This window comes from Phyllostomus hastatus, unplaced genomic scaffold (assembly GCF_019186645.2).
Source record: "Phyllostomus hastatus isolate PE091 unplaced genomic scaffold, TTU_PhHast_1.1 phas_contig_1, whole genome shotgun sequence".
Lineage (NCBI taxonomy): Eukaryota > Metazoa > Chordata > Mammalia > Chiroptera > Phyllostomidae > Phyllostomus > Phyllostomus hastatus.
In genome coordinates, this window is record NW_025333498.1 from 44,385,710 (window position 1) to 44,404,921 (window position 19,212).

General features: G+C 36.0%; 1 protein-coding gene and 1 pseudogene across 1 annotated transcript in view; both read right to left on the reverse strand.

Annotated features, from left to right (window-relative positions):
• Positions 1-18,053, reverse strand: part of KYNU (kynureninase) — a 93,105-nt gene extending 75,052 nt beyond the window's left edge. Inside the window, exons 1-2 of the mRNA XM_045831535.1 lie at positions 17,904-18,053; positions 9,808-9,986 (exon numbers count right to left, since the gene is read on the reverse strand). Of these exons, the coding sequence (XP_045687491.1) occupies positions 9,808-9,976 (169 nt within the window). The 5' untranslated portion in view covers positions 9,977-9,986; positions 17,904-18,053. The remainder of the gene's footprint in view (positions 1-9,807; positions 9,987-17,903) is intronic.
• On the reverse strand, positions 5,916-7,932 carry LOC123813630 (annotated as a pseudogene).
• Positions 18,054-19,212: the final 1,159 nt, after the last annotated feature.

A 19,212-nucleotide genomic window follows, 5' to 3' on the forward strand; every position in this document is an offset into this window, starting at 1 on the left:
CTGTCACATCAATCATTACTGATAATCATGTGCTGTCCTTTTATAGCTAGAGTCCAAATTTAGAGTCTTCTGGAAAATATCTATGAGAATGTTAGGGCTCTAGATGAGAGCATGTTTTGTTTTATTTTTCTTTAAATTTAGAATTAGTCAGCTATGCTCAGTTTAGATGCTCCCAATTTTGTTGGCAACATCCAAAGCATCATAGTCATGAGCCAGTTGAACATAGACCTTCTTCTCTCCATCAGGCCTGATCAGGGTATTGACCTTGGATGTGTCAATGTCACAGAGCTTCTTAATGGCCTATTTGACCTGGTGCTTATTGGCCTTGACATCCACAATGAACACACGTATATTGTTGTCTTCTATCTTCATGCAGACTTGGTAGTCGGGGGAAACTTGATGATGGCATAGTGATCAAGACTGCTTCTCCTGAGGACACTCTTCTGAGAATACTTAGGATGCCTTCAGAGCTACAGTGTCTTTGGCCATCAAGGGGTGGATGATGTGTAGATCTTTTTTCTGTGTGGCTGGGGATGCCTTTTGTCACTGTTTTTTTTGCTTTCAAAGCTTTTGCTTTGGATGGGGTGGGAGCTTTGTTCTTTGCTTTTCATGTCATCTTAGTGAAAAGCACAAAAATTCTTCTTACTGTTCAGTGCCAGTGGCTTGGCTGTTGCACAGCTCAACATCTTGTAGGCCCCGTTGGATGATTTCTTTAATATGTCTTCATGGTCTTGGGAGAGTCTTCTTTATAAGAACATTTATTGCATTTATTATTTTCTTCCAAAGCCATGTCTTGATTGACATAAACCAGTCATTTTTGTTCTTCAGGGTATTTTCTGTTGATAAATGTTTAGCATATTGAGGATTTGGTGTTCACCCAAATGTGTAAAGTCACACCTCAGTACCCAATGGCTTCAGAACTCATCAAACCCTGTACTCATTGCATTTTGACAAGAAAAAACTGTTTCAGCAGTCAGCACTTGCTCTGGACTCATCGCACTCAAAGACTCGTCAGTCAAGTCTTTGTCTTCTGTAAATTCTCCTTGGTCTGGGAATACTGTTTTCTGTTATAGGCCATCTGTGTTGGTTTGCTAGGGCGTTCATAACAGAGCTCCACAAACTGAGTGCTTAAACAATAGAAATGTGTTGCATTGTTTTAATCTTAATTTATGCAGATGTATTACCTCACCATTCTGGAGGCCAGAAGTCCAAAATCAAGGTGTTGGATTCATTCTTTCTGAGGGCTGTGAGGGGAGGATCTGTCCTAGGCTTTTGTGCTTGACTTGTAAATGGCTGTCTTCAGATCACAGAAGTCCTCCCTGCATGTATCCCTGTCTGTCTCTAAAAATCCCCTCTTCATAAATCACATTGGATTAGAGCCCACCCTATTGATCTCGTTTTAACCCTATTAAGGTCACATTCTGTGATAGTAGTGATTAGGACTTCAACACATGACTTTTCAGGGAACACAATTCAACCTGTAACAGCCTCCTTAAAGTTTCACTTGACATCATATGGTCTAAGAACTCAAGAGTGTCAGCTTTCCACAAACAAGTCTTACCTCAGTTAGGCCTTGAGCCAAAAGTCTTAGAATCATTTGGCTCAAAGTCTCACCTCTTGAAAAAAGTTGCAATATCATTGCTATAGAGCTCAAGAGTCTGGAAATTCACTTGATTGCTTCTGAGTAACATTTTAAATGCATTAACAATGTCCATCACTCTAAGCTTTACTTGCTTTCTCTTTTAGTTTATTTATATGTTTTAAGTCTAACCCAGAAAGCAGCTTCATTTATGCAGATTGATACAAAAGCTACAAAGTAACTCAAAAGTATTTTTCTTTTTACAAACTAAAGAGAAAATCTAGAAGTATGTGAATGGTTTGATGAAAAACAAAGCAAATTCTAAAAATATTTAAACTGACTTATCTATACAAAGAATATTTTTAAATAAAATAGTTATTAAAAGAAATTCAAATATTAATGATCTCATCTATCAGGTGCCAATGTGTATCTTTATATGTATGTCATGGGGTTAATGTATACATATAAGCCAACATTAAATAGGACTCTCAGTGTGTGAAATGAGTATAAATATTTCTTATCAAAATTGCAGAAATTTAATCCATTCCACATAATTAATGTTTATTGTTGGAATATTATTAGTTATATATTTTTATTAGACTAGAAGTTTAGCTTGATCTATTTTTTAAGTAAATGTTTCATTTCTTAAAATATAATTTAGTTTGAATTAACTTATTTACTGTTGAACATAGAGATTTCACTTTCTACCTGTCACACACTTCAACAGTCTAAGATATAACTTGATATAGAGAAGGAAAACTGACTCAAAACCTAGGATTATGATTGCTCAAAAGTGACTTTGTTAAGCATTTTTTTATAATTGGTTGCTGTGACTGCTAGATTTTAATGTTTTTTTATTGAAAATGTAGAGAATAAAAAGAAAATCTCTCTGTAGAAGTTAACCACTAACAAGAAATATATTTGCTTATTTGTTTGGAAAAAATTCATATTTGAGATATTTTTTCTTCCATATGTATATGAAAAGAAGAAACCCCTTTAAAAAGTCATGCGATGTGTAGATATAGGTGCATTGTCACAGTGCTCTTCTGATTAAAAACCCTAGGATAAAATTCCAAAACATTATGACTGCTCATTTGAGAAATCTAACCTAATTTTTCTAACCTAAGGCTTCTGTTCTCAAATTTAATAAGAAAAAAGAGAAAAAAAAGAAAGGAAAAGAAAATATCCTCCTTAAAGATACACAATGTTTCTGCAGATCGGTGAACATGACATTGTTGCTGATTACATTACAGTTAGTGAGGTAAAGCAGAAAGATTCCAGCTTGTTTGTTTCATTTATGTTTTGTATATTTGGAACCTTAATAATATCAAGAAAATTATAAACAGCTAATATGAATTTGTTGGATAAGAATAATCTAATTGTAAAATTATTATAATCTATATACTTGTGATATTAATGTGATTATGTTTTGGTTGTTCTGGTTGTTGGCAATATTGATTTGAATTTATCAATTTGGAATACTCATTAAATGGGATTAATGTTTATGTTCATTAATCTCTGGTAGCATAGTTTTTTGAAGAACTAGGTCAACATTTTATCATTATACAAGTAATGTCCAGAAGCAAACCAATGAGCCCAGGACTTACTTACTGCTTTCATTACATGACACAAAGATCACTGTATCTCCAATTTCCTGTGCACCAATTCTGAAAAACTAGCTTAATAACATTCTTCTAAAAATATTTAAAAATAAGTGTTTCTTCTTTTTAAATACAATTTAGATGTGTTTCTTTTCTTTATCCACAAAAACCTATTATTGTATTTGATACTTCGGAGAAGTCTAAGACACAACTTAGCATGGAGAAGCAAACCCCACCCTGACACACTAAATGTAACTACAGTGCATTGAGTAGCACTTTATAATCTCAGAAGTCTGTGAAATAAATGTCAATAGGGTTATAGAGAAAGAAAACCACCAAAGAATTTGAAATATCACCAAAGTGACATTGAGTTTTTAATTTTGTTTCCACCTGAGAGAAATCTCTCCTGTCTTGTTTTCTAAGGTAGCCAAAAATCCCCCAATATGTGGTGTGTGGACTGGAAGAGCTCCAAGAGGAGCCTCGTATTCCATTCCTGGCTCTTAGAGAACTACGAAGGACCAGATAAAGAGCGGGTAGGGAAGTACTCTAGGCCTTTTTTCCATCTGTGTGTGTGTGTGTGTGTGTGTGTGTGTGTGTGTGTGTGTGTGTGTGAGATCTTCCATGGTGATCACCAGTCAACTTTGTGACAGGGGTGACAGTTATACCAACAGCAGCTGCACATGCACCTGAATCATTGAGTAAGAAAGCACTTCTCTATAGCCAGATAATGGAATGATTCTAAGAAGATGGTATGACTCTGGTTGCTTTTGTTTTCTGATGTCTTGCATCATCAGAAGCAAGCACAGTCACACGAAGTTCATAACAAAAGTGTAAATTATAATTTCAGTTTTTTGGCCAGAGGAAAATGAAAGTAGGCCTCTAGGAGCAGGAAAGTTTTAAGCTTATTGCAAAGAGAGAGCTTGAGAAAATGCTCATACGAAGTTGTACACAAAATCCTGAGCTCACCTCTGAAATGTGTCTGAATTTATCTAACCCTAGAAAGTGTAAAAGAACTGTTAGAATTGATCCCGGATCTCAAATTGATGACTAAAGTGGCTATTTTCTCACCGACCACAGACTGCTGGGGAAGTTGCTGTTGTGTGAACTTTGCTCTCACTACATTCTGACCTCTCCAACTTTATTATGCACACTTAATTTCTACTTCTGTTTGTACTGTTCTGTTTCTGTCTCTTTGTCAAAACTTCATGGTAAGTTATCCATCTTGTTTTTTAAAAACGGGAAACATTAATCTTGGTATTTTGAAACAACTGTTGGGAACACATTTAGGATGTTTTGGAGAATCAAAAGGCAAAGTAGATTCCATGTAGTCCTTGTCTAGGATCTTGTTCTTTTCTGAAAAAAAATGGGGGATCTTTTGGATAATTTGGAATTGTAATGATCATTCTGGGGACACTGTTTTTAGATAAGTCCCCATTAAGGGGCTTCCTTAAAAAGAAGTGCTCTCATACCTCTTGGAAACAATGTGATGCACACTTTGCTGAGAGAGAAGGAGAGAGAAAGAGAGAAAGAAACACTGTACTGCAAGAGAAAAAAAAACATGGATTAGTTGCCTCTCATAGGCTCCTTAATCAGAGATTGAACTGGTAACCCAGGTAATTTGTCCCAACCAGGAATCAAACTGGCAAACTTCCGATTATAGGATGATGGTCCAACCAACTGAGTCATATCAGCCAGGCCTGTTCTTGGGAGATTTTAGAAAGAGAGGAAGTATTGGTGATGTATTCTTCTCTTGACCAAAAAAGAAAAAAAGGAAATTTCAACACTGACTCTCTCCGAGTCGAATGCTCTAATGCAGTACAAACTTGAATAGTCACTGGGCTCATCTTCACCTCTGCGTGAGGCTCACTCTGCTCAGATGCCATCTCTGCAGTGTTTCCTTCCCAGATGATCCTGAGTAGTACACTTCTACTTCTCCTCCCTGCCCCCAGCTGCCCTCATAACACTCAGATCACTACCTGAGAGTATAGTGTATTTTACTCACTGTTTGTATGTTTATTATGTTTCCACATATCACAATAAAAGTTCATGTATGTGACAACCTTGTTCTTTAGTTCACTGATAAACTTATGAAAATAGTTTCTTGAACAGAGTAGTGCCTTAAAAATATGTGTTGAAAAAATGAACTCTCAGAGAATAATAAGCACCTAAAGTGAGAATAAGAAGTAATTGCTCCAACTCTATGAAACCATCCTAAGTCATGCAGCCTGGACTCCTCGTAGAGTCTCTGACTCAGTAATTCAGGGGTGGAACTCAAGAACTTACAGTGCTAGTGAACTACCTGGTGATCCTCATGTAACTGGTCAGGAGACAACTTTGGCAATACTTGATTTACAAGAACTTTGGGGTTAATGAAGTAAATGTTTTTCATTCAAAACTGTACTTTTTGAATAACAAATAAATTGTTCAAATTCTTTTTTAAGTATTCATTTAAGTTTTAATTTAACACTTTAACTTTTATTTTCAAATAAACATATTATGTTTTTATAGCCAGGGGTATAAGGACTTGGTTATCCTTGTTGGAAAAAGTGTTGGTTCTCCTCTGTGGGGAAGTCACCATATAGTTAAGGCCTGGGAGGCACTCTAAGAAAGTAAAGATTTTTCTCAGAATAAAGGTAGTTATTAGTCACCTCTAGACTGTTATTATGGCTAGAATTCCAGAAATGGCATACAGAAGTTTATTTTCTCTTCATTCTTTGTGGATTATGTCACTCTGGTTAACCGCTACTTCTAAATATGATGGTTAAAACTTCAAGGTCTTCATTCCTTAAATTTAATTTAAGGAATGTGTGGTCATAAAGTATGAAAATGCCATATTGTTCTGAGAATACATCTGAATGCCAAGAATTGAAGTGAGCAATGGCAGCAACACCATAGCAATTAAGGCTCATTCTGCAGTTTGTGTATGATATCTCTATTTGTTAATCTAAAAATTCAGACAAGATTTTTAACTCGTGTGTGAATATCTCCTAATGTAATCTGAAGAAGTCCCAAAAGGCCAGGTAATACTTTACTCGATTTTTCAAGTATGATGTGTTTTCTAATTTGGTTCTAAGAACTTGAATCTATCAATGGAAAGGTCACACGCTCCTGAGTCTTGTGATTAGGTGGTTTCTTCATTTAAAACACATAATTGTCTATAAAACTTTCTGATCCTTAGTTTTAATGTTTCAGATTTTTTTTTAGATTTTATTTATTTATTTTTAGAGAGAGGGGAAGGGAAGGAGAAAGAGAGAGAAACATCAACGTGTGGTTGCCTCTCATGTGCCCCCTCCTGGGGACCCGGCACAACCCAGGGTTTCAGACACATAGAAGCATAATTCTGGCTATGTAAAACCTTCAAAGTTTCTTCCATCTTCCTCTCAAAGTCTCCTTCAGAACTTAAAGTGAGTTTGCCTTTACAACTTCAGGACACATGTGCACTGAACTAGAAGCTTCTCTAGAAACTTGTTTTAATTTGGTAAATTTCCTCTTAAAAGGCTCAGCACTTTTCTTACTTGTGCCTACTAGAGTTATTTCCAAAGTTTCTAATTTTTTCTATCAAAAGACTATTTGAAGTAATTTGAGTATTTTTTGTGAAGAAGTTCTTAAGTAGCAGCTTCCCCCGACTATCTAATCTGTAATTGCCTAACTGCTTAGTAACATCTATTACTGTTCTTTGTCTTCTTGCTTGAAGTGAGCTTTTTGATCAGCTTTCTTATTCGTGATTTTATTTCACAGCTGTGGACTTACACCTGTTGCATTTGGTCTTTTGCCTGGGAAAATGGAGGGTAAAAAAGTCTTGCTCATTACCACTGCTACTATCACTATGAGTGCTAGAAGAACTAGATTTATACCGCTTCTCAAAATGGCCAGGGTTGTTAATATCTGATGTTTGAATGGCCTTACTGTATAACTGTACTTCTTCAGAATGGCCACTTTGTACTTCCTGTAGCAGCCTTTCTTTTCTTCCATCCCACATTGGAGTTTTAGGAATTTGGGTTTCAAAAGACATCGATGTTTTATAACAAAAAATGCTGAAAAACACTTTCCTTCACTAATAGTATAGATTTTATTGGTTATAGGGGAAATTTTATATTTCTGTTTGGTACAATACCTAGCTTCTTGTGACAGAGCTTGATAATAGATCATTCATCCGTGACACTGCTGTAGTGAGCAGGTATGATAATTTCCCACATTCCCTTAAGAATTCTTCTGTAATATTTTCTTCTGAAGGCTGTTCAACAATATGTAGAGCTTTTCCCTCAAAATCAGAAATCTTTCTCACTGTCTCTTCTATTTCCGCTCTTCTTTTACAAGCCTCTTTTTAATTCAAGGTAGTACCTGCAGTGTTTCAGGAAGGTGGCAGGCAGTTGGGGACAGGGCAGGACCTGTGGCAGATTCACATGGGAAGCATCAGGGTCAGAAGACCCAGACGTCTTTATTGGAGGTTCTGCCTCCCCTAGCATTCATTGTATGAGGCAGGGAAGCAAAGATAGGGCCTGGAGAGGTTAAACTCTTCATTGAATCAATTCATCTTCTTTCCCTTTATATTTCTTTAAGAAAAAAACACATAACTTATCCAAAACTGTAATTTTCTTCATCATTTTCTATTGGATATCTGATTAAAACAAATGTAATACCTAGCATCAGGATACTAGAGTCAAGCATTTAGTATAATGAAATATTTAAATGTACAATGCTATCTTTACCTGGGTTGTGATTTTTCTCAAGATTAGTAGAAGAGGCCTGCATTGATCTGGTATTAATAATTCCTATTAAAGCTAACAGTCTGCAGTAAAAGCCCAGACAAACATTCTGGGCTTTTTTAAATCTCATTTTTATGCTCTATAAGACCTTAAACATTTTTCAACAACTTTTGTCTTTTCCACGTGGAGAAACTATGTTTCCGAAAGGCTACTTGCTTCTCAAAATTTACCCAACTATAGAGTTAGAGCCAAAAATTCACAGCAATCTCAGACCATAGTGGCTCTCAAGAAAACATTATGACTTGTTAGTTTTTTATGCTGTGAATTCATTGAGCTAGGAGTAGGAGACATAGATTAGAAAACATGAGGAGAAATATAAAAATATAGCTAATAAATATTTGTTGAATGAAAGTGACTCAACATGAGAATGAAAATTATGTTAGTTAATGAGTATTAGGTTTAGTAATAGAAAAAGCAACAAATTCAAAATGCCATTTTAACTTTCTATGTACCCCTTCATTTCAACAGCCTTTTGTGTCTAGAAATTCAGGGTTGGGTTCTACCACAAATCCTGACTATTATTATATAAAAATGTTTTTAAAAAGAAAGTCAAAGACATCAACTCCCTAATGCATCACTGCTAATGTCCCTAATGCATCACTGCTAATGATTGATTCACAGTTATGTGAATCAATCCCACCCTAAAACCATATTAGCTGATTCTCCTGGATTAAGAATATCCAAAACTGCACCTGTCTCACTTAATCTGAAGAAAAAATGAGCATAGACTCTATTGTAAAGTGTAATGTGAAACCCATTTTAGTAGTTCTATTTTATTCAACTTGTTAGACTTTTTCATTGAAATAAATTGAAGCAAAGCTAAATATGAAAAATTATTTTGTATTCCTGAGTTACCTAGTCTTTTTAAAACAGAATATCTCCCTAAACAGGAACAGAGTCAGCTTACTTACTCTATTATTGTTTTTTAAATGCATTACTCATTTCTTAGTTACTGATTGTTTTATTTATTTTCTGTAAGTCTTATACATGCCATTTTTGCTCACAGCACAAAATGATGGTTATTCACATAAAATCCCTCCTAATATACTAAGTCCCCAAATTATATTTTCTCTAAGGCGAATATCATGCTATCATAAACTTAGCTGCCACAAAAATCAAAGATATTCTAATTCCAATATATTGAAAAGGAATTTGTTTTGAGCTCAAAGTGCTTAAAGAACCAGTAAATTAATCTGTCTATATATAGGGTTGGGCAAAACCAATGCCCACTTTTATTACAAAATCATAAGTATGTAATTCCGTAACATAACAATATCGCAGTCAGGCACACCAGATGACATTCTAGGTGAAATGTTCAAATTAAAACTATAAATTATTACACCTATATTATTATTTTACCAACCACACTCAAGTAGGCCTTACTTCTGCTGGACACTGTATATATTTTATTGATTGATTTTGAGAGAAAGACAGAGAGAGAGAAACACTGATTTATTGTTTTACTTATTTATGCATTCATTGTTTGATTCTTTTATGTGCTCTGACTGGGATCCAACTCAAAATCTTGGCATATGAGGGTGATGTTCTAACCAACTGAGCTACCCAGAAAGGGCATATAATTTTTCAATCAGTCACTCTATTGTTCAGAGAAGTTGATGATTCTATTTAGCATCCTTTAAGTATTTTATTCAGAAGGGGAAAGGACACATAAATAACCTGAAGCTAAGGTGGGCTGACAGGTTGATTTGGTAGCACCAGGAACCTGCTCTTTTTCAGACAATTCAATGTCTTTATTTGTAATGGAATGATGATTTTCAAAGATTTATGGAAAACATGCCCAGTAACAAAAATAAATTAATAAATTGATTAAAAAAATAAAACCCATTTCTAGTATTCTTACTTGGAGGCAGATCCTGCATTTTGGGAATATAAAAATACTCCCTGAAGTGCCTTAGCTTATCTTCCTCATCAAGATGGAGAGCAACCCTCTCATCTGTAGGGTGACATCTCAGTTTTGATGCCACACGTTGCACTGTGTCAGCTGGCGTTTCAAAAGGTAAAGGCTCCATTGCAAGTTCTCTAAAAAATGAATAATAATAATAATTAATAATAATAGTAAAGTCACCATTATTTTCTTTTCTGAAGAAAATTAGCTCTTTAGGTAAAACACCTTTTGATTTAACTAAGATTCCCATCTTCCCAATCACAGAAATAGTACAGTTATCCAAACAGCATTAAACTCTATGCCTGGGTTTTTCTCATGTATAAAACAAAGAAAATAATGGTCACTTAGGGATGCTGAAAGGATTCAGCTAAGTAATGGTTCTCTCGATAAATGCTAGTTTTATTTTCTGGAAAATGAACCAAACATATCAAACATATGTATCAAACAAAAGTATCAAACATATATAATTTCACCTTTTCCTTTAAATGCCTTACTAAAAGAAAACAAAGATACTTTTGTGAAAGTGTAGAATAGTGCCCCACCTAGCTTGTGCTTCTCCCTATCTTGCCTCCACTAACTCAACTCCAGTGATTCTTAGGTCGTGTGTGTGTGTGTGTGTGTGTGTGTGTGTGTGTGTAATCTCCATATGGATATATATCCAAATTTATATATATAAAATAGAACTTTAACAAATTATTGAATGTGAATGAAAATGATGTTGATAAAAAAGGTAATTTTACTTTAAATAATATTAGTATTTTTTGACATATGAAGAACAAAGAGAGCTACTTCCTGCTAAAAATGAGAAACTTCTCTTTCACTACCATATCTTAGATCAAATCAGGTATTTGTGGTTTTTCTTGAAACCACACTCTACTCCATTTAATTATCATCAAACATTCCCCACCTTTTGGGGAGGAAAACATTTTTTTCTGAAAGGAATGAATAATGATAGAGATTTAAATACATGTTTAAAACCTTACCCAAGTTTCATACAGGTTTTTACATTTCTCAAAGTTTTAGTTTTTAAAATTGAGTAAGAATGGTATTAGAGTAAAACAGTTGTTTTCCACAGGCTAGCTTGATTTACATATGTATACTTTTGCTGGCATCATTTCTACATTTTTCTAGTCATTTTCTCTTTCAGTAAATATTTATTGAGAACCTGCCACATTGCACCATGCACTGAGGGATCAGCAGTGTATAACATAGTGTATATGTAGTGACTTTTGTAGAATTTACTTTATAAGAGAATAAAAATAATTAAAGTATACAATTTCAGATGGTTTCAAGATCTGTGAGTAAACAGAGCAGAGTGCTGGGATAGAAAGTCACAGGGGTATGGAATAAATACTATGAGAGCTCAAGTGCACCTCTATGGGCCAGGGATATATTGTCATTTCTGAATTCTGATATGGATAAGAGCTGGACTTGGAGGAAGACAACAGGTTCTAAGATTACAGGAAGATAAAAGGTTCTAAGGTGAAGATGCACTTGACTCGTTCAACTGATGCACTAAGAGAAGTAGAGGAAGTAGGAGAGCTTGATGGAGGAGAGACAGAAGTACAAGTCAGCCATGAAGAACTTCGAAGCCCAGGGGAAGTTTGTATATTTTTCTAAATTTAAAGGGAAATTATTGGAATATTTTAAGTAGAAAAATGAAATGAAGTAATTTTATATTAAATGAAAATCACTTTTTCTGCTCTCTGTTAATTTATTAGTTTAAAACAGAGGTAAATTAAGGCTATTTTAACAGTTAAAAGTAAAACAATGGTAAATTGAATGTGGTGAGGGGAAAAGTGCAGGGAACTATCTGGATTTATAATGTATTTTGGAGAAAAAGTTCAGATAATCTCTGGTGAAGGCAAGCAAAAGGGTAACATTTGGCTTTGGGAGAAATACCTAAAGAAATGCCTGGGGAAGAAACATTTTAAGAAGGAGAATCAGAATTCTATTTAGAATATGTTAAGTTTGAGATAAATACTGAACATTCAGGTAGAAGTATCAAGTTGGCTCTTGAATATTTATGTCTGTAGCTCAGGAGAAAATTGGATCGCAAGTTGTACATTTGATATTTTCAACTCAAAGAGTGTACTTATGATCTAGAATGCCTAGGGATAAGACTAAGACTAACATAGATAAAACTCTAGAATTGCAATTTTATTATCTTACACATACACAGTATTAGACAATAAAGAACTGCATATCTAAATGCACACAATGCCAATCAGATAGACACTCTTCCTACCCTCTAAACTAAATTCTTATTCTTACCTGACCCCTTCTTTTCTCATTTGCCAATGGTCTCCCTTGATGGCTATTCTTTACATTATGCCCAGATAAGGTTACTGAGCTTCATCTGAGCATTTTTTTTTAGTTTTGATACCCATAAAGGGGGTATGAACTGAAAAGTTGTTACAATTCATGCTTCTTTTCAAAAGTTAGTAACTTCACAATTGATCTTGATTTTTCTTTTAATATCTCACCATACTAAATTATTATTTGTTCTCTTCATGAAATTTTTTTCTGGATTTTTCTCATAACATACGCTTTGCCAAAAAATGTTCTACTTTCCCTTGTATATATTGAAATCCTAGTCATCTTTCAAAGTCCTTGCTGAAATGTGACTTTTTCATGAGGCCTTTCATGATGTCTCAGCTAAAGTAGTCTCTTCTCCTCTGAACACATAATACTTACAAGAACGTATCATATAATAAGTAATACATTTTGTCAGGTCCTGTATTTATTTTGATATATGCATGGATGGGAAAGGTCAAACATACTTGTCACATTTACAACTTAATTCTAAATGGGTCTCTACATACAGTTTTCTTTTATTTAAGTTATATTTTATTGATTATGATATTACAGTTGTCCTGATTTTTTCCCCTGTGCTCCCTTCCACTTAGCCCTCCTCACTCCCTCAGGCAATCCTCCCACTTTTGTTCATGTCCAGAGGACATGCATGTAAGTTCTTTGGTTACTCCCTTTACTACATTGTATGTTACATCCTGGTGGTTATTCTGTAGCTACCTATTTTACTTCTTAATCCTCTCACCTCTCACCCATTCTTCCCCCCAACTTCCCATTTTATTTTTATATTTAACTTTTGGCATTTTAATTATGATGTGTCTTGGAGTGGGCCTCTTTACATCCATCTTGTTTGGGACTCTCTGTGCTTCCTGGACTTGCATGTATATTTCCTTCACCAAATTAGGGAAGTTTTCTTTCATTATTATTTCATAGATTTCCAATTCCTCACTTTTTCTCTTCTCCTTCTGGCACCCCCATGAAATGAATGTTGTATTGCTTAAAGTTGTCCCACAAGCTGTTGACACCATACTGATTTTTGGGGATTCTCTTTTCTTCTTGGTCTGATCTTTTCTTTCTTTCTTTTTTTTTTTTTTGCTGTCTTATATTCCAAATCATTCATTTGATTTTTGGCTTCATCTACTTTTCTGGGTTTTTTTCCCTGTAAATTGTTCTTTATTTCAATTCATGTATCCTTTGTTTCTGACTGGAACTCTTTTATGCTGCTGAGGTCCTAACTAAATTCCTTGACCATCCTTATAAACAATGTTTTGACAGCTTCATGTGGTAAACTGCTTATCTCCTTTTTGTTTAGCTCTTTTTCTGGAATTTTGATCTGTCGTTTCATTTGGGCCATGTTTCTTTGCCTCTTCCTTTTGGCTGCCTCCCTGTGTTTGTTTCTGTATATTAGGTACAACTGCTATGTCTCCCTGTCTTGGTAGTATGGCCTAATGTACAAGCTGTCTTGTAGAGTCCAGTGGCACAGCTTCCCCTATTACCCAAGCTGGGTTTTTGAGGTATACCCTTTGTGTGGACTGAGTACACCCTCCTCTTGTAGTTGAGCCTTGGTTGCTGTTGGCAGGTCAATGGGAGGGATTTTCCCAGGCTATTCAGCTGCAAGAACCACTACCATCAACCTCCACTCGCCTTGGAGGATCAGCTGTGCAGGGGCAGGATGGCAGTACTCTAAAGTGGTCTATAGCTATCCACTGGGTGTGGAGCCCTTGGAGTTTCCCAGGTGTTGCAGGCCAAGTTCAGCCCCCACCTATGTTTTGCCCAGGGCCACCCTGCCTGAGCTATAAAGCAATCTGAGATGGCCACTACCTGTGCTGGACCTGGAGATTTCCAAATGATACCAAGTCATGAATCTAGGCTGACAGTTGAGGGCCTGGGGCTCACTGAGGCCAGCTGCTGCTTGTTTGCGAAGATTTAGGAAGTTGTGAAGTATGTGCCAAGACCAGCCATTTGTATGGAGGAGCAGCTTGGATGGGCCCATAAATTGGGTGGGGTGGAGTCACCAGGGATTTCCATGGTGGATCAAACAATGTTAGTCAGGGTAATGGAATCTTAGATAGGGTACCAGTCTGCCCATTCTGTGATGGGAAGGCCCCCAAAAGGTACAATGGCCTCTGCTTACCTTGATGCCTCCCCCTGCATGCCACTGGTGCCCCTCAAGTTGCCTCCCTGGCTCCAAAGCCAGAGGGAGTGAGTCTGAGGAGGTGAGTCTGTGTGTGGGTTCTTTAAGAGGAATTGTTTGGGGCCTAGAAGTGTCTTTTACCAACTCAGTCCCCACTGATTTTCACAGCCAGAAGTTGTGGGGGCTTATCTTCTGGGAACGGGAACCCTGGACTGGGGGTGTTGGTGTGAGACTGGGACTCCTTTCTTCCAAGATATCTTTCTCAAATTTTTATCCACTACACATGGATGCGGGACCAGCCCATTCTATATCTGTGCCCCTCCTACCAGTATGGATTAGATGTGGTTTTGTTAATTCTGTAGTTGTCTGACTTCCATTCAACTCAGTATCTGTCAGTTCTGAGCAAGTTTGCTCTGTATTTTGGTTGTAATTCCCATGTGGTTGTGTGAAGAGGTGAGCCACATATGCCTATGCCACCATCTTCACCAGAAGTTCTCTACCTACAGCTTTCTAATGAAGAAAATGTTTTCTGAGTAGAGATAACTATAACTCTACCACTTGACATTATCAATTGACTGATTACCAATAATTAGACTGCTCCCAGACACATGACCCACTAAAGACAATGGTGTTTTCAAAGGACTGTGAGTAGCTTCGCTGTAAAAGCTCTAACCAAACAATTATAATGGTGTTTAGCCAATCTTATAATGAAATTCATTCAGGAATGAGCTGTGAGATTTAGTTCTTCATTCAGTTAGAAACAGGAGCAAATTTGAAAAATCACAGAGAGAAACAATAAAATGGTAGAGTGTAGAAGGAGTACTATCATAAGTGATTCATTTTCTGCAGTCATGCAAAACCTCTGATTGTTAAAGTTTCAAGTGATCCCAGCAGAAAACAAGAATCAATTGTAATAAATAGCATAGCTAGAGATAGAACGTCTATGGTTCCTGAAAAGGAGACAGGGCAAGTCAGTCTGCATAGTCACTGAATTCTTCCCTACAACAAACTACATGAAAGGCCAGGGAGGCTGCCTGCTTCACTGTTCTGAAAACGCCATGGGCTGTTTTCCTGCCTTTCTATCAGGTATATCTTTACTATAAACCTATTATAGGAGAACACCAGTTCTCAAACTTAAATTGTTCTAGAACCTGTTTGAGATAAGATCTTTTTTCTTAATTGGATTTTCATTGTCATAGAGAGGCACATGACTTATCATACAGGTACCAGAATGAAAATGTTGTTGGGTAGGGAACTAAAGTTTTGCTCAACCACTGAGACATTTTTTTCCTGTTAACAACTTGATCGAGAGCCAAACTGTTAGAGATGGGAGATGTTCAAGAATCGAGGTTTGACTGTACTTACCATAGCTCGATTGAGTTGCTGGTCTACCATACTGAACCATATACCACTTGGGGGACCTGAATCTTGTTTAGTTTATCTTTATCATCCCACTGTTGAGAAATGCCTTTTAGATAGTGTTCCACCAAATTGGCAGTTGAATGAAAATATGTAAAATAGCTGGGTGAATTATTTGACATGACAAATGACATGTTACTAGAAGGATACCCTCTCCCATCCAACCAACCACATGGAAAACAATTAGAGGAGCACTTCCAATGAGGTTTGGAATCAAGAGAGTTTAGCTCATATTTGGAAATTTCCTTGGAGAGTCAGCATTTTGAGACATCAATGGAGTTAAGTCTGAGCTCTAAATTGGGTTTACAAAATTAATATACAGATAGTTTTGTTACCATAATATTCCAGTAAAATTTAACTTTCCTTAATAAAAAATTATACATATTCATTCATTAGCTTCTTTGTATTTGTTTCTTATTCAATCTTTGTAATAATCCTTATCAGTGTTCTTTTCTGTACTTAGGAACTAAATTCTGGAATAAACAGAACAGAAAAACCAGAAATAGAAAAATAATAAATGTGGGACTACATTCTGCCTGAGGTGCTGAGTCAGAAGTGCTGACTGCCTCACATCATGTGGGTGGGATGTGCCTAATAATGTGTGTGTGTATATATATGTGTGTGTGTGTGTGTGTGTGTGTGTGTGTACTATTTCTTCATCCCATTCCTTTTATTACTTTTATTACTTGTTTCATTCCTCTATTTAGTCTGCAAAGCACCACAGACTATGAATCCATCTATTTTTAATCAACACTTCTTGTTTCATGCCCATGATATCACAATGCCCTCACTCCAAGGAAACAACTTATTAAGTCATTAAAAACTGCTGCTTAGCCCTGGCTGGTGCATCTCACTGGATTGAGTGCCAGCCTGCAAACCAAAGGGTCATTGGTTCGATTCCCAGTTGGGGCACTTGCCTGAGTTTTGGGCCAGATCCCCAGTAGGAGGTGTATGAGAGGCAACTACACATTGATGTTTCTCTCTCTCTCTTTCTCTCTCCCTTCCCCTCTCTAAAAAATAAATAAATAAAATCTTAAAAAAACACTACTGCTTAATCCTGCCTTCAAGCCACCAGCTCAGACAATGTTTTACAAGCCATAATTTTATGCTTTTTAGGTTTCCCTTTGCAAGCAATTTGACATGCTATTATTTTGAAATCAATTCAAGTTAAAGAAAACTCCAGATCTTATATCTGACATTTTTAGCATTAATTTTATGAAGAACATGGGCATATACACTTATGGTCTTGGGCAAGCCACCTAAACTTTTTGTGTTGCAGTGTTACATAAAAGTAAGTGAAATATTGCTTTCTTCAGAGGGTCTTCAGCACCAAACTTTGCAAACCACTTTGGACACATTTGATCAGTCACAGTACCCTCTCCCTTCTTCATACACTGCACAAATTTTTTTTTTTACATTTCAGTTGCATTTTTATCTTTCTTGAAATAATAAAGCATAATATGACAAGAATGTTGCTTATTTTATTCCATCTTCAATATTAAAATGGCTGCATAAAAACACAATTTTGATAAGTTTTTTTTAAATGCACACTGACATGACAGCTGTCACAATGCAATCTAACAAAATTGTTTCAAATAAAGTTAAAGAGAACTAAGTGTTACTGGAGCCTTCTTATGGGAAACACCAAACAAACTTTTTGGCTAACCCAATATTTCTTGAAATCAAAGTGGAAGTAACTCTGTTTAAAATACATACATTTTTACTCCTCTAAATAAATAATTAATGACTAATAGCACTGTAAGACAACTAAAGAGTTACTAGAAAACAAAGGGCTTAATGCTTAATTTATGATCTGAACTTTGACCTAATTTTACCATTTAAACTCAAGTAACCACAGGATTAACTTTAATTAATCAAAAGTATTTATCTTTTAGTAGATAATTCAGTGAACTATTGACATGAATTCTTTTTCACAACATTGAAAAAGATCTCTTATTTGACACAAAATTTTGCAAACTATAGAAATGATCTCTGGAAATGTAAAGGAAGAATTATTAGGGGATTTTACTACTTTTGTGAATATAATTTAGAGAAAAAGAAGAACCTGGCCAAGGAAACCTCTTAAAGAATTGTGAAAAGGATACTAACAGAGAATACCTCTTTGGAAAAAATCACTGAATATATATTTGCATACAAAGTGTATATCAAGTGTCTCAGTGCTTACCAGCTAAGATTCCAATGAGTTCACAGCTCCTGGTCTCTTGTAAAAGAAAACACTGTCTCAAGAGTTTCTGGCAGATTTACAGGCTAAACCTCAGAGTCTGAAGTTCTACCACTTCTGCTCCAGGTCCACCCTGGGGGAATTTATGAGCTAACTTTAGTTCCTCCTACCATTTCTAACGTAATTGTAAATTTCCAATCACATTCAAACATGTCAGCAAAATGCTTCTTTCGCTTTCCATTTCAGACACTAGGAGCTCTACTTGCACTCTGTTTCTTAAGCAGCTCTGCTCTTTAGACTGCGATAAGCACTTCCTTGCTTTCACAGACCACTGGTCCTGTGAATTACATCTTATATTATCCTGTAGAGCAAGTAGGGTATCCTCATTAGTGTGTGGGCTGTACCAAAAGTTTGTCCAGGAAACAGCTTCCAAAGTTTACTTTCTTTGCTTGCTTTGGGATTTGGTAGACTAAGGGCTGGAGATAAATTCTTTTCCAACTCTGCATATAAGGGTAACCTTTATCCCTTATTTCCCAGAATGTGTGTTTTAACAGTTCCTAGATCATAAATCTAAAAAGTTAATGAGTCAATCAAGGAAGTAGAAGTTTAAGTTTCAAAATCACATTGAAATTAGCCTGGGAAACTTCCTAAAAGTTAATTACTTTTTTAAGCCTGTAGGCTATATATTGTTCTACCTTACATTATCTCTTTCTCCTTATTTTCAAACTTAGGTCTTTTGATGACTGTCTCTTTAGTTATAAAAACCAGTGGCAAGGACTTTCAAAATTAAGACCAAAGATAGAAAGAGCCTGAATAATTGAATCACTTTTGTATACCTACACCTTGTTGAGCTCACACAAAATACCAGATAAAGCAGTATCGATTCACAGAGATAGGCTGCCCAGACTACTAGGAGTGGGCTGAGTTTAGGGAATAAGAGGAGCCTCACTGGAAGATGGCTAACCATCCAGAGTTATGGGAGGACAGTGCCAGATCCTGCCAGGTCTTACAGGGGGAGCCACATTACCTGAGTAACTGAAGGCATGCTCTCTGTCCCCCCTGGGAAAGATGGCAGCAGGAGGAATTTCTTACCCTTAACAATGCAAGGCTGGCAAAATAATTGAATAAGAGGAGCCCACCTGCCCCTTTCTGGTACCAGGTTGGGAGTGAGACAAGAGGATGGCAATTATATAATATGTAATATATATTATATAATATATACATATGTATATATAATTGCATGTAGAAAGTCATTGTACCAAGATACATAAGAAAATAAATAACTTACTCTTTGTTTTTAAATTAACCAGAC